The 14,085-nt window shown below is 48.5% G+C and overlaps 1 protein-coding gene and 1 pseudogene across 1 annotated transcript; both read right to left on the bottom strand.

Moving 5' to 3' along the window:
• Positions 1–195: 195 nt before the first annotated feature.
• Positions 196–817, bottom strand: LOC117859611 (BTB/POZ and MATH domain-containing protein 1-like). Its single transcript, XM_034742752.2, has one exon. It carries the CDS (start codon positions 763–765, stop codon positions 196–198), a length of 570 nt encoding a protein of 189 aa, XP_034598643.1. The 5' UTR covers positions 766–817.
• Positions 818–10,124: 9,307 nt separating this feature from the next.
• Positions 10,125–11,994, bottom strand: LOC117861954 (BTB/POZ and MATH domain-containing protein 1-like; annotated as a pseudogene).
• Positions 11,995–14,085: the final 2,091 nt, after the last annotated feature.

The raw sequence follows: 14,085 nt of genomic DNA on the forward strand, positions 1-14,085 counted from the left end.
TTATCAGTCTCACCAGACAGAACAAAGTTTAATACTACAAGAAGACAATTTCAAAGCTTGAAATACATGAGGTGCCAGTGACCAAAACATCTGATTTCTGAACACCATGCCCAGCCATGCTTGGACGCCTGAACTATACACATGGAGATGTATCACACTGTCATAAGTCATAACCCAATCCTCTCCCGCAGCTCATCAACAATTGAAGGGAACTGCTGCACCAACTGAACGAAACCCTTTGTCAACACGGCTTTCCTGAAATTTTCCCCCGTTGCAAAGAAGCCAAATGCACTTGTTCTTCAACTCCGGGCAGCTGTGCATTTCAGCGAAGGATAAGGTAGCGGCAACCGTATCAACAGACACATCTTCCCACAGCTTCTGTGCACAGATAAGCTTCAGCCGGTCCAACGCATACCGGTCAGCCGTGGCTAGTAGATGCCGCACCATCTCGGTCGGAGATTCCCCAAGCTCGTCGTCTGCAGGCAATGCATCCGTGTACATGAACCGAAGCATGGCCCTAAATGTGGCAGGGGCAATTTCATGGAGGGTGATGTTTGGCATGGTAGCCTCAGCCATGGAACCTAGGAGCTCAGCCTTGAAGACCGGCGAACGGGCAGCGAGCACCGCTCGGTGCGCATGGAACGTCTCGTCGTCGATGGTGAACGAGACATCGTCCCCGTCCATGCTCTCCAGCAACGCGCCGAAATGCTTCCCGATGTCCGAAGCCGGCACGGGAATGGAGCTGCCACGCCCACGAGCGACCATGACGGCGCACACGAAAGTGACTCGCCTCTGCCTGCAGGCAACAGTTCTCCAGATCATGATGCGAAACGAACCGAGGCCAGCCGCCCACGCGAGCATCCCCTTCGAACAGCTGAACGTCGTCCGTCCTCTCCGCACCCTCCGGCCATGGATGGCCGTCCTTGCCCTTTACGAAGGCCTCGAAGATGGCGTTGACACTTGCTTTGCTCACCAGCTCGAACAAGATGGAGGCGTGATCCTTGTGTTCCTCCCCGAGCCCGCTCGGGAAGTAGCGTACCCTCCACATGTACCCGCCCGAGGAGAAGGCGTCGGAGAAGATGGCCTCGCCAATGGCAAGATGCTTGGTTTGCTCGTAGTCTACTCTGAATTCCTGGAGATTGGAATCAGTAGCCTGCCACTCCAGCCTTGCGGTGCGACTTCGCTTGCCCACTGCATAATTAGAGCACCAATCAAACAAATTGGCAGTCGAATTTAACAGTACACCATAAAGAATTCAGCCCCACTTTCCAGTACTCCTGCTTGCTAATACAGTAATACACATTTGATGCATTTGAGAATTGAGAACAATCCGAAGGCTAGAATAAAGTCCCTATGCAGTTGGGGTGCAGCAATCCAAAGAGGGGCACACTCACTGCCTAACAGCCGGAGATGGAACTGGTGCCGGCGCGCTGGTGGTGGGGACCGGAGATGAGTCGCGCCGGCCGCTCCCCCGTCCCCCGCTCCCGGCTTGGGTCGTCCGGTCGCGCGCACGCTCCGACCTCCCGCTTGCGCCGGAGAGGGAGATGTCGCCGCTCGCCAGCGGAGAGGGTTTCGTCTCGCCGCTGCGGTTGCCGGCACAAGAGGAGTATCTGTGACTCTTTTGAGTTGGAGCGCTCTTAGGTAATAACTTCTCTCTAATGCAACTTCACCTAACAGAGGGCTCGCTCTAATGTAACTTCCCCTGACAAACCGGGCCTACATGTCAGTGACCACGTCGGGGGGCCTACAGGGCTCTAAATATTAAGTTGAGTGTAAGAGCATCTCTAGCTCGGATTCACTTTAAAAAAACGTTCTCTCTGCAACAAACTACCAAAATCCAATCTCCAATACATCCCTATCCCGTGGGATCCATAAGTTATTTTTTTCTTCTCTTTTTACTCCTCCGTGCCTCCCTTCTCCCGGCTCCCTTCTCTCCTCTCAATCCCTCGCCGCCTCTCCCTCCCTCCCTCCCACCATTAGCGCTCACCCGACCCCCGAGGCCCCTCCCGACGGAGGTGATCGCCCAGCTAACCTTGCGCCGGCCCCGCCTCTCGCGACTATCAGGGATAGATCCCCAGTACCCACAAGGAAGGAAGGAAATGAATTCCTACTAGGATTCTCCTATAATCGACTCTGACTAGTCGGCTTCACCAACAAAAGTCACGGCTTCACGACGATCACCATAACTTTATCGACAATCGTCCACGAATCAAGCTAAGTCACATTTTTAATTATTTTATATAATTTTTCCAACTTGTTTTCCGCATGCAGAGCAATGCGCCGAGTACTTTTGTGTACGCCTCTTGATGGAAATTACCCTCCAGATCTACACTTTGTCAATTATTCCTGGGGCATGTTAACTGACAGCCATGGGCTTGGTACACCGAATTATGGAGGCTATAGCCACGGGTTTTGTGCACTGAGTTCCAGAAGCTCTGCCAACAGGCCTGGTAAATCGAATTTCAGAGGCTACAGCCACGGGTTTGGTACACTGAATGCTGGAGGCTTGCAGCGACTACACCCTAAGGAGGCACAAATCCTATGCGTGGCAACACACGCTCTCCTGGTCAAAAAGGCAGAAAAGTCTCAATGACTACTTTACGCTCAATCGCGCAGTCTTTTTATCGCAATGCCGCCTACTTATTTTAAATGTCTTCTCTTAGCGGTTGTTAATTTACTCAAGCAGAATACGCCTCAATTCGTGAAAGCCTCGAATCTTCTGTCATACCTAAACTCTAGGACGCGACACAAAGATCTCCATAGCAGCAGTGCTAGTACGCATACACGAGAGAAAGATCTCACACGCAGTGGCAATGGCTAAACAGGGATTGAGAGTCTAACATAACAGGCTAACTACTCGGGAGAAATATGACCGAAATAAGAGCATGGCACACAACATTTGCTACATAATGTATGCATCCTTTTTTTCAGATCAAGCTTCGACGACAGTCGTCGTCTAGGACGCTCAGCGTACCTCCAATGGCTCTGCTAGCTCCCAGGCTTGGGGGCTAAGCGCCAATTACTACTCGGAATATCTCCAATGGCTCAGCTAGCTTCCAAGCTCATGGGCTAAGCACCAAATAACTACTCAACGTGGCTTCTACGGCTCACTTGTCGCATAAGCTCGAGGGCAGGATGCCGCAATACAACTCAGATGATGACTGGCGTGAAGACTAAAGACCCTCGGATTGATTATTTAATCATTCCAAGGCTTGAGGGCTGATAAGCTACACCTAACAGTTGATTTTTTTCAAGATGAAAGAAGAAGATTCAAGATTTTATTGACCCTCAGCCTGATTCTCTGATTCAACCTAAAGCTCGGGGGCTACTCCATATGAAGTGCGACTTCTGCCACCCTACATATCACATTCCAAAGATAAAGATTACAAAATCAAGACGATCAAGGGCTTGAGCACACCATAGCCTCATGGTAGCTTTGAGGAACTTTGAATATTCAGCCAGATAAAGTACTCGAAGAGCACTAAAACTACTCGGTGAGAATCTGAAAAGTACTCGAAGACTGCTACATTTGACTATGAAGCGCTCGGGGGCTTGTCGTGGACAGATCCCCAGTACCTGCAAGGAAGGAAGAAGACGGACTCCTACTAGGATTCTCCTGTAATCCTACTAGGACTCATACCATGTAATCATACTAAGACTTCTCCTTGTAACCGACTAGTAATCCCACCCCCTGGAGGATATAAAGGAGGGCAGGGGTCCTTAGATCGGTAAGCGAAGATCTCATAGAACTACAATAGAGGACCAGATCCTCAACACCAAACAACATCCAAGCGCAGGGCGGCACATACAACACCCCAAACAGGATGTAGGGTACTACGCTACTCTGGCGGCTCGAACCTATATAAATCTATGTCTTGTGTCCTCGCTTTTACCATCAAGTTCCATGTTCGGTGATCCCCCACCAACCAATCTACTACCTTGGGATAAACCTCGGTAGGTTGCCGGGTATAAAACACCAACAGTGATGGCAGCGCTACCCCCTTCCCCGCGCCACCTCAAGACGGCAGAGCTCGCCCAACCTAGTCGCCATGGCCGCTTCCCCCTCCTTCTCTCGGTGGCGACGTAGGGAGCCGCATGCTCCTCCTCACAGCTATGGGTGAGGTGGAGGTGCAGCGGCAGCACCCGCAAGCTCCTCCTCCCACCGGCGGCAGTCCAACCTCCAGCACGATGTGGGCCCGCACTCCGGCTATGGCGGCGCCGCACGAATCCAACGCCGTGGAGCTTGGCAAGGTGAGTGCCTTCGACCGAAAACTTCCGCGCGCCACAAATAAATGCCGATAGGGGAGAGTCTGTAGCAGGTTGCTTCTCCCCTTGTTTGAGGAGAAAAATCACATGAAGATTTTTCTGCCCTTTGGAATGGTGCGGGCGTGCCACTAGGTACACAAAACAAATAGACAAAAGTTAGGGAACAGAAACTTTATTCATATTTAATAAAATACAAACACCAGTTCCCTAATACACATGTGTGCTCCATAGCATGTTGTTGGACAAATCTGACTTGGATGATGTGGTCTTCTGGTTCCCAGGGCCTAGAAAGGATCCTAGTTAATTACCTCTGCAAGTCTAGTTTGCAGAGCTCCTCTGATTCCGCTGTTGTGGTCGTCGTCTTTAGTCTTCACTTCACGTTCTCCATGCATGCGCAGTGTTGGTGTAGATGTGGGCGTCGACGTCGTCCATGGCCTCATCGGTATCCATGAGCCGGTGTAACGCAGCTGGGACATCAGCTCGGCCCGCCCGTGCCATCCGACCTTTTCGGTCGCAAACGGCAGTGTAGTCGATGTTGTTGAAGAGCATGCATGAGGAAGACGTGTAGCTGAACCATCGTGGATGCTCCGGCAACATCGTCGAGGTAGAAGTTGTTGAAGAAGGGGCCTCGCACTACCAGAAACAGGAAGGTTGCCGAGTGCCTGAGGCACTCGGCAAAGGCCGAAAAACTCTCGGCAAAGAGTTCGCCGAGTGTAACACTCGGCGAATGGCACTCGGCGAACTTTCCTACGGCAAATGGTGGAGTTGCCGAGTGTCGAACATCGAGCACTCGGCAAATGATTTGCCGAGTGTCAAAAAGCACTCGGCAAACATTTTCGGAAAAAATAAAAAAAAATAGAAACAGCCGCCGGCCATCGGCCGCCGGCCACGGCCACGGCCACGGCCACGGCCACCACGCCGCCACCGGCCGCCACGCCCGCTGCCGCCCGCCACTGCCGCCCGCCGCTGCCGCCTGCCACCACGCCGCTGCCGCCACGCCCGCTGCCACCCGCCACCACGCGCCAGATCCGGAGAGGAGAGAGGTGGGGGCCGCCGGATCCGCGCCGGAGGGGAAGAAGGGGGCGGCGGCGGGGGCGGGCGCCGGGCGCTGGGCGGTGGCGGGGCCGGGGGCTGGGCGTCGGGCGGCGGCGGGGCTGGGGACTGGGCGCTAGGCGCCGGGCGGCGGGTGGCGGGGCGGGGGGCGGCGGGCGGCGGGCGCTGGGGCCGGGGGTGGGGGGGAGAGAGAGGAAGAGGTGAGGGAGTAGTACCGGCGGAGGAGATCGAGGGGATAAGGCCGGCCGCCTTGCGGTTGGGATAAGGCCTTGCGCGGTTGGAAAAAAAAAAGGTCACCGAGTGTCCTAGGTGACACTCGGTGAACGGTTGTTTGCCGAGTGTCTAACCTAGGACACTCGGCAAAGATATTTTAAAAAAATTTAAAAAATATCTAACAGTTTTAAAAAATTGTCAAAAATTTACATGAAATAATATATATTCTCTATTGACTATACAAAAAGTTTTGTAGTCAAATCAAAACTCGACCGCCATTTTAACTCCAAATCTTATGCAATCCTTCTCAACGTTACTATTCTTCTTCTGAAATGCTTCGGTCTGTAAACATCGTACGTGACGAAATGTGCAAAACATTCTCAATTTTTTTCCACAGCCTCCACCTATGATATCATCACATCATGACAAATCTCATGATTTTCAGACTTTGCTTATTTTTTTTATAATTTAAAAATACCACTGCCACACGTTCGTGGTCGTGTTTCCTGAACAAGATGTTCGAAATTTCTTGTCATTTCATGGGTTAGGTCTCAAATTGTGACGAATAACATGAATATCATTTTTCTACTCATTTTGTTCCATAATTTGAATCACTTGCAGTTCAAATTTGACTTATACCAAAAATTTCCTTGAAATGCAATTAATTAAATAAATATAGCAAATAAATCCAAAAATATACCAAATTTTAACATGGAGTACCACATGTTCTATGTGGGGAGTAGAAAAAATTTCATGGTGAAAAGAGGAAAAAAAATTATTTTTTTGCCGAGTGTCAAAAAAAACACTAGGCAAACCCCCCTATTTGCCGAGTGTTTTTTTTGACACTCGGCAAGCCCCCCTCTTTGCCGAGTGTTTTTTTTTGACACTCGGCAAAGAGGGGGCTTTGCCAAGTGTTTTTTATTTGACACCTGGCAAAGCCCCGATTTGCCGAGTGTTTTTTTTTGCCGAGTGTTTTTGGCTTGGCACTCGGCAAAGAGCTTGTTTGCCGAGTGCTCGCAAAAAAAATACACTCAGCAATTTTTAGCTTTTCCGTAGTGTCGCCGGCCCGTAGGAGGGTGTCGCGGAGCTGGAACATCAGCTTCCCCCTCCCGCGTCGTCCGCTTCATCGGTGCCGCACAACATGCAGTAGTCGATGTAGAGGTAGTAGATGCGCAGTCAATGTAGCTGATCCGGGTCGACATCGTGGTAGCTTGATCATCGACGTGGTCACTTTGAAATAGATGACTCTGTTAACCGGAACAGAACCGTATGAGCATGAGCTAACCGGGCAGAAGATGCTCCGTCCGTGAAAGTCTTCTGTATAGGTGCTTGCATGCTCATCAGCATCCTATATACGTGCATGCATATGCAAGTGCAAAACACATGCATGCAGCTACACCCAGTGCACGCATATTGGCACGTGGTGAAGTTTGATGACGCTCGTCTCCGATCGGAGCTGTCCTCACCGTCTCCACTAGCCGCGTCAGCTCCCAGCGCCTCATCGTCGCTGCCCGTCCTCCTTGCCACTCGCGTCGTCCTCCGCCGTCCAGAGACGCCCACAACAGCAGCGCAGCTTCTCCGCCATACGGCGTGGACTAGGTAGGTGATGGCCCAGGCACCGCTCCGCTCGCCTTGCTCGCCGTGCTTCTCCTCAGCTTCTCGGCTCCGGCGTGGTCGCCGGCTCCTGGCAGCGACAGCGAACAATGAGTCGTCGATGACGGACGTGAGGAGCACCGCCGACTAGGTGATGATGGACGCCGATCCTGGTGGAGTGCGCCTCAAGTCGTCGTCAAAGTGGCGATGATCTCTGGATCTTGAACGTCTCGACGGAGACACGGGAAGCCACGAACTCGGACGGGCTTCCTTACTTGCTTTCCAATTAGTTCACTGGTGAGCATGCATGCACATATGCACGTGCATGGTTGCATGCCCTATGAGACGCGTCTTCTTGCTTGCATCTCGGTGAACGTCAGTCCTCGTGGCTGCGCATATGAGCGCCTCCGGACATCGGTACGGTGCCATCTTCGTCTTCCACGGCATCTTCGTCGTCTCAGGGGCACATGACATAGTGTCGTCTTCTGGCGCCGCCTCTTGCGTCCGGCAGCCTTGTATCATCATGGCCCGGCTCCATCAGTTTCCGGCCACGTGCGGCGTCGCTGTCGGCTGTGGACGTCGCATCTTCATCTCCAGGCTCTGGCTTCTCACGTTCCTCCACTGCTCCTCCGGTGTGGCCGGCGTCAGGACGAGCGAGCGATGGGACGAGCGGACAACCTCACCGTTTGTATGCATCTAATCTCTAACAAAAATAGAGACGGAACCCGGGATCAACCTTCACCGCCGAAGACGAAGAGAGGAGCCACGGCCTTCTCCCACCTTGCTTGACGTGCTCACCGGCTTCATGTCGACTCCAGCGTGGTCGTCGGCCTTGCTGCGACGGTGGACGAAGGTGTTTGTCGATGACGGTCACAGAGGCGTCGGCTGGTTGATGCAAGCTCCAATCTTGCGGGCGTTCGATGGATGAAGGGGCTGCGGCTCCTTGTTCCCTCTCCTGGCGGCACCGATGGAAAAAGATTTTCTTTTTCCTTACGTGAAGGAGCAGGCCTGGCCGATGGATCCAAAAAAAGATCCCCTACATGAAGGGGTAGGGCTTTATATAGGCAGGAGGGCAGGTAACTGCCTCCGGACTCCACCATGGCGCTGCCAAGAGTTTGTTTGACGTAGTGAAATATCTACAAGTCAGTTTCATTTGCTTGCCATCCACGTTGATCGTACGTGTATACAGGAGCGGAATCAGTACGTGTATACAGGAGCGGAATCAGGACGAACACATCGGGGGACTAAATAATAGAGATTAAGGGCTAGAGCTAGAGATTAACGTTGATTTGAGACTTTATCTATAGTATTTTACAGGTAAAATCAGGCTCTCGGGGGGGGGGGGCCTAGCCCCCTGGATCCGCCCCTGCGTGTGTATGTGTAGCTGCTTGTATTTCTCCCGGCCATTCGTAGCACGAGCTTTCCAGACTCATCTAGCTGGGCCATACCAGTCGTCTCGCAGGCCCGGCTCGAGTCTCAATTGTGTATGTAAACGCCTAGGATAATACTGTAGCAATTGTACTGGTTCCATATGCGTACATGAAACTAACACATGCAAAGCTAGTTCTCTCTATCTCTGTTTCTTATCTTATCGCCTAGACTTTGTACAAAATCTCATCAAACGCCCCTACATCAAGGGGAGAGGAGCTAAGTTTTTGGCAATTGCTCAAAAAAATTTGGTACTAGGGAACATATCATATTGGTAGTCTGCTGGAGCTCTCTCTCATCTCCAAAATCTTTAAAATGGTAGTTTTTTGGTATTGGAGGTGGATTTGAGCAATCTGCTAGAGATGCTCTAAGAGCATCACCAGCAGGTTCCTATCCCCAATCCAACTATGGAGGTTTTCGTAAAAATTAGTGCTCCACCAGTCTTCCTTTACTTTTCCCTTTTCCTAATAATTATTGAGACAACCCAATAATTCAACGCAACTTTCCCTAAATAAAGGAGTTGTGACTCTCCCAATACGATAGTTGGATTGGGATGATATTATTAGAAGACTGCAAAAGCAACTCCTCCAATAACAATGAAAGAGATATTTGGATATCGCAATATATTAGTTATTGGAAAATATTTATTGGGATTGCTGGATATGCTCTAATGAAGAATAACAACGGTTTCTGAAGATCTAGAAGAAAAAAGACGACATTGGATCTGAATGAAGGAATAATACCTTTCCCAAAAGAAAGTATCGTACTCCCGTTGTACCGAAATGTTTATGACCATTGCTTTTTGTCACGATGTATGAACATTGATCTTGTTCAAAAATATAAAGGTATTTTAAGTATTACTTAACTTTTTATATTTATAATAAATTTTTTAATAAGATGAATAAAATATTTTGATACGGGTGCAGTACTGCTTAAGAACGGAGGGAGCACCAAACGACGCTGGCCTACTGATCTGTGAAGCACATCACGTACTCGACTCGCCGTTGGTTTCAGTTACCAAACGAATCAAACAGTTGAAGCCCATATGACACTTAAGAAACGGTGCAGAATTGTGGTACGACGGTAAGCAATTCCAACATGCTTAACAAGGTTAGAGAGCTCCCGTGGAGTTCAGACTTCAGATTACAATTTACATAGTCAGGCAGTTTGCAGTACTAGCATAGAAAAGGTAAACAGCTGACAAGGTTGAGCACAGCCCACCCTCGGGTTCAGACTACATTGTTAGGCAGTTCGCAGTGGCATGGCCAAAAGGAACAGAGAACGAGAGGCTACCAAGTGTGCAAAATACCCATAGCATTGTGCCTGATCTGTGTAACAAACTGACAACATCCTCCACCTCACCACCTGATCTGCGTGACAACATCCGCCTTTCCTCACTAATGGCAATCCGCTAATCCTCCAAGGCTCCAACATAATCATCTGGCAGCAACTTAGTTCAAGTACTACTAGAAGGCAATCTCAAAGTGTCACTATGTTTGGACACCAAAATATCAACTGATCTCTGAGATATCAGTCACCAAAATACCAGCCATGTCTGGACCTGCACTACATCATAACCCAACCTTCTCTCGCAGCTCGTCAATGATGGAAGGAAACTTCTGACCCAACTGCACAAAACCCGTGGTTAGCATGGCCTTCTTGAAATTTCCCTCCATCACAAAGAAGTCAATGCACTTGTTCTTCAACTCTGGGCAGCTGTACATCTCAGCACAAGTCAAGGTAGCAGCAACTGTATCAACAGACACATTGTCGCCCAATTTCTGTGCACACATAAGCTTCAGCTGGTCCAATCCGTACCGGTCAGCCGCAGCTAGTAGCTGCTTCATCATCTCAGAGGGAGGGTCCCCAAGTTCATCATCTCCAGGCAAGGCATCAGTGTACATAAACTGAAGCATGACTCTGAATGTTGCAGGGGTGATGTCATGTAGGGTAATGGAAGACATTAACGCTTTGAGGACTGGCGAACGGGCAGCAAGCACCGCTCGGTGTGCATGGAACGTCTCACCGTCGATGTTGAACGAGACATCAGTGCTTCCTGGCAGGTTGCTGAAATGTTTCTTAATGTCTGAAGGCGGCACAGGAATGGATCAGTCATGAACAACCATTATAGCGCATACAAATGTGATGTGTCCCCCTGTAACGTAATATTTCTCATGATCAGTTCGTAAAACAAACTGAGGCCAGCCACCACCACATCTATCATTGTCCTGTTGGTCTTGCAACAGTACAACATCTGTCCTAGCTGCAGAATAGGGACATGGCTGGCCATCCTTGTCCATTATGAAGGCCTCGCAGATGGCATTGACACTATTGGATTTGCTCACCAGCTCGATGTAGATAGATACATAACTCTTGTGTGACTTTGTGCACCCATGGGGATAGTAGTGTACCCTCCACATATAACTGCCAGCGGAGAAGGCGTCAGAATAGATGGCCTTGCCAATGCCGAGGTTCTTGGTTTGCTCATAGTCTACTCTAAATTCATGGAAAGCTGAATCGATGGTTCGCCCCTCCAGCCTACTCGTGCGGGGTTGCATGCTCACTGCATAATTTTCAACTAAATTGAGTCTCAACAAAAAAAAACAATGGTAATCAATTTTAACAATGAAACATCACAGAATCAGTGTCCGTGACTCTGTTTGCATTGGAGGTGGGCCTGTGTCCAGGGCCATGGGCCGCGGTTCATTGGTAAGCTTGCCTGCACGTGGACTACAAAGAGCGAGCACCAGAAACACAAATGGCACCAAACAGAATAATACGAAACAGATATCCTCCTTTCCTGTTCATCCTCTCCTCTAATATTGTTCATCTTCCCATAGATTTCCATTTCCCCTTTAGCTTCCCTTTCTGATGAACCTCTAGTCTTCATCCTTCGATTTCCATGGTATGCTGCTTATCCCAACTCTGTATTGTACCCAGAACTCAAGTACTATATCTATTCGGTTGTTATTGGGATCAACAATGCAGGTTTCTAACAGTTGTCAGTTTCTAAAAGAATGTACATATGCTACCCCTTGATTTAGGTCCTAAAGTTATCTGTCACCATCTCATTTAGCTTCATCTACTTTATAGCATACCCTTTATAGGTGCTAAGGTGATTGTGATTTAAAATATTTAATTTTGTTACTGAAATAAGTTGATATCATTACCAAATCTTAGCATTGGTGCATTCTAGCCTCAGCATCATGTTCATGTCTACAACCGTCAGCACTGATGCTAACTCATTTCTCTCTCCCATGAATTCTCCCTAGCACCAACGGATGCCATGCTCTAATTCATCCACCTTCTAATACATATTAGGTCAATGTGGCACCAATTCCTATTGGAAAAAGAAAACACATCTATATCACAAAGGAGCATACCAGCATGTTCTTCGATGTCCAAAGCTGGCACAGGAACAGAGCTGTCACGAACAACCATGATGGCGCATACAAAAGTGACGTGTCCATCTCTTAGGTAATATTTCTCCAGAGAAGCCTGTGAAACCCAATGACCCCAGCCGCCCAAGTTTTTAAAATCATCACCTTGGAACAGTTCGACACCTCTCCTGTCTTCACACGGGGACCATGGGTGGCCGTCCTTGACCGTTATGAAAGCCTTTACGATGGCATTGACATCTGCCTTGCTCATCAGCTCAAATAAGAGAGAGATGGAACCTTTGTCTCCATCTGCCTCTCTGAACCCATGCGGAAAGTAGTGTACCCTCCAGAATCCAGATGTACCCACCGGCAGAAAAGGAGTCAGATGTGACGGCCTCGCCAGTAGCCAAATGCTTCGTTTGCTCGAAGTCTAATCTGAATTCCTGGAAAGCGGAGTGAATGGTCCGCCGCTCCAGCCTTGCCGTGCGACATCGCTTGCCCACTGCATGATTGGCATATAAATTGAGTCTCAGCCAGACAAATTGGCAGTCAAATTTAACAATACATAATCAAAGAAAGTAAGCGGTTCCAATACTCCTACATTATTTTCTAATACAACAGGTAGCTCTCATGCTGGTTCTTTTCAAAGAAAAAAATATTTTCTGATGCGCATTTGATGCACTTGAAACCAACTCAAAGGCTAGATAAGTCCCTAAGCGGTTGAGCTACAGTAATCCGAAGGAAAGAGGGGCCACTCACTGCCTAGCTCCGGAGATGGAACTGGTGCCTGCTGATGGAACTCGATCTCCGGTTTGCTTGTAAGCATCGCTTTTATCGAGTATTCTAGACTTTGATTAATGGCGCATCGCTTTAATCTCGTCTAGTTTACTTACCGGTTATCGATTATTACCCCCCATCTCGTAAGGCTGCATCGTTGGACTTCTTGCTAGATTTGGTATAATCAAATTTATCCTGCCTCTATTAAGATCTATCAGCTACTTTATCTTCTAAATTTGTTCTAAATTTGTTGTGTTGCTTCAATCGTCGTATTAAGAAAAGTCCAACAGAATGCTTTTTCGTCAAGCGATAGTTTCTTATTGTGGCCTTTGTTGAGCTTTTACCATGCTTTTATCTTGTCGCATCTAGATTCATCGGCTTGTAGCCTTTGATCTATCACCCTGCTATCAATGCTATCTCGATTAGGTTCGATCGGATTGATAGTGACGACAGATTAATTGTTATTAGCTAGTTGGTTCTATTTATGATAATTTATTCGCTCGATGAACGCCCAACCATCATCGGACTACTGCCGATGGTTTATGCTCATCGCATGTTTATGCGTGATTCGGTTTCATAGCCGATGACCTACATCCACGATCGTTCAACATGGTTGAATCAGACTGATAGCTGATGAGTTATCTGGTTACTAGCATCGGCCAATAGGTGTCCAAACACTAAGTTCTAACTTTGGCCATTGGTTCATCGGCCCTTTGCATTACAATTCTATCATCTAAGTTCTAACTTTGGCCATTGGTTCATCGGCCCTTTGCATTACAATTCTATCATCTAGCCGATGAATCACCATATGTTTTGTTTGTCCAAGTTTTGTTTTTCCAAGTGTTGTATCAGATCAGCATTGTGATTCTATTAACTGGCCGATACAACATCATTGCATATCTTGTTAGTGGCAGGATCAAACTGACTGGCCGAACCTCAAGAAGCGAAGGACCTGCACCGGAGCTAAGTAGATCTCCCAGGCCTTTGTGTGTGGCGCATGAGAGATCGACGATCGATTTTTTGCACCAACAAGTGGTGACTTCGTCACTGAGGATTTGCCAATTCAATCTTTCGGAGGTACTCGTAGGAGTAGGGTTGCATGCGTGTATTCGTAGGAACTAGCATGCGTGCGTGTATGTGAGCATCTGCGTTTATACTGTGTGATTCGCAAGAATATTACCTTCGAAAAAGAGAGTAATAGGATTATCTTTTCCAAAAATAATAAAGAATAATAAATATGAACAAAAATACATCGTGTAAGAATTTTAGCTTCGTCAACCTCAACCAGGTGAAATGGGCAAACCGGTTATGCGGGAAATCCAAAATTTCTTCTCTAAGCAAGTGAACTGTTCTAGTTACCAAACGGATTAAACAG

This window comes from Setaria viridis, chromosome 6 (genome assembly GCF_005286985.2).
Source record: "Setaria viridis chromosome 6, Setaria_viridis_v4.0, whole genome shotgun sequence".
Lineage (NCBI taxonomy): Eukaryota > Viridiplantae > Streptophyta > Magnoliopsida > Poales > Poaceae > Setaria > Setaria viridis.

Excerpts from the sequence above, each read along its gene's own strand:
- LOC117859611 (XM_034742752.2), bottom strand. The coding sequence starts at position 765 with ATGGTCGCTCGTGGGCGTGGCAGCTCCATTCCCGTGCCGGCTTCGGAC.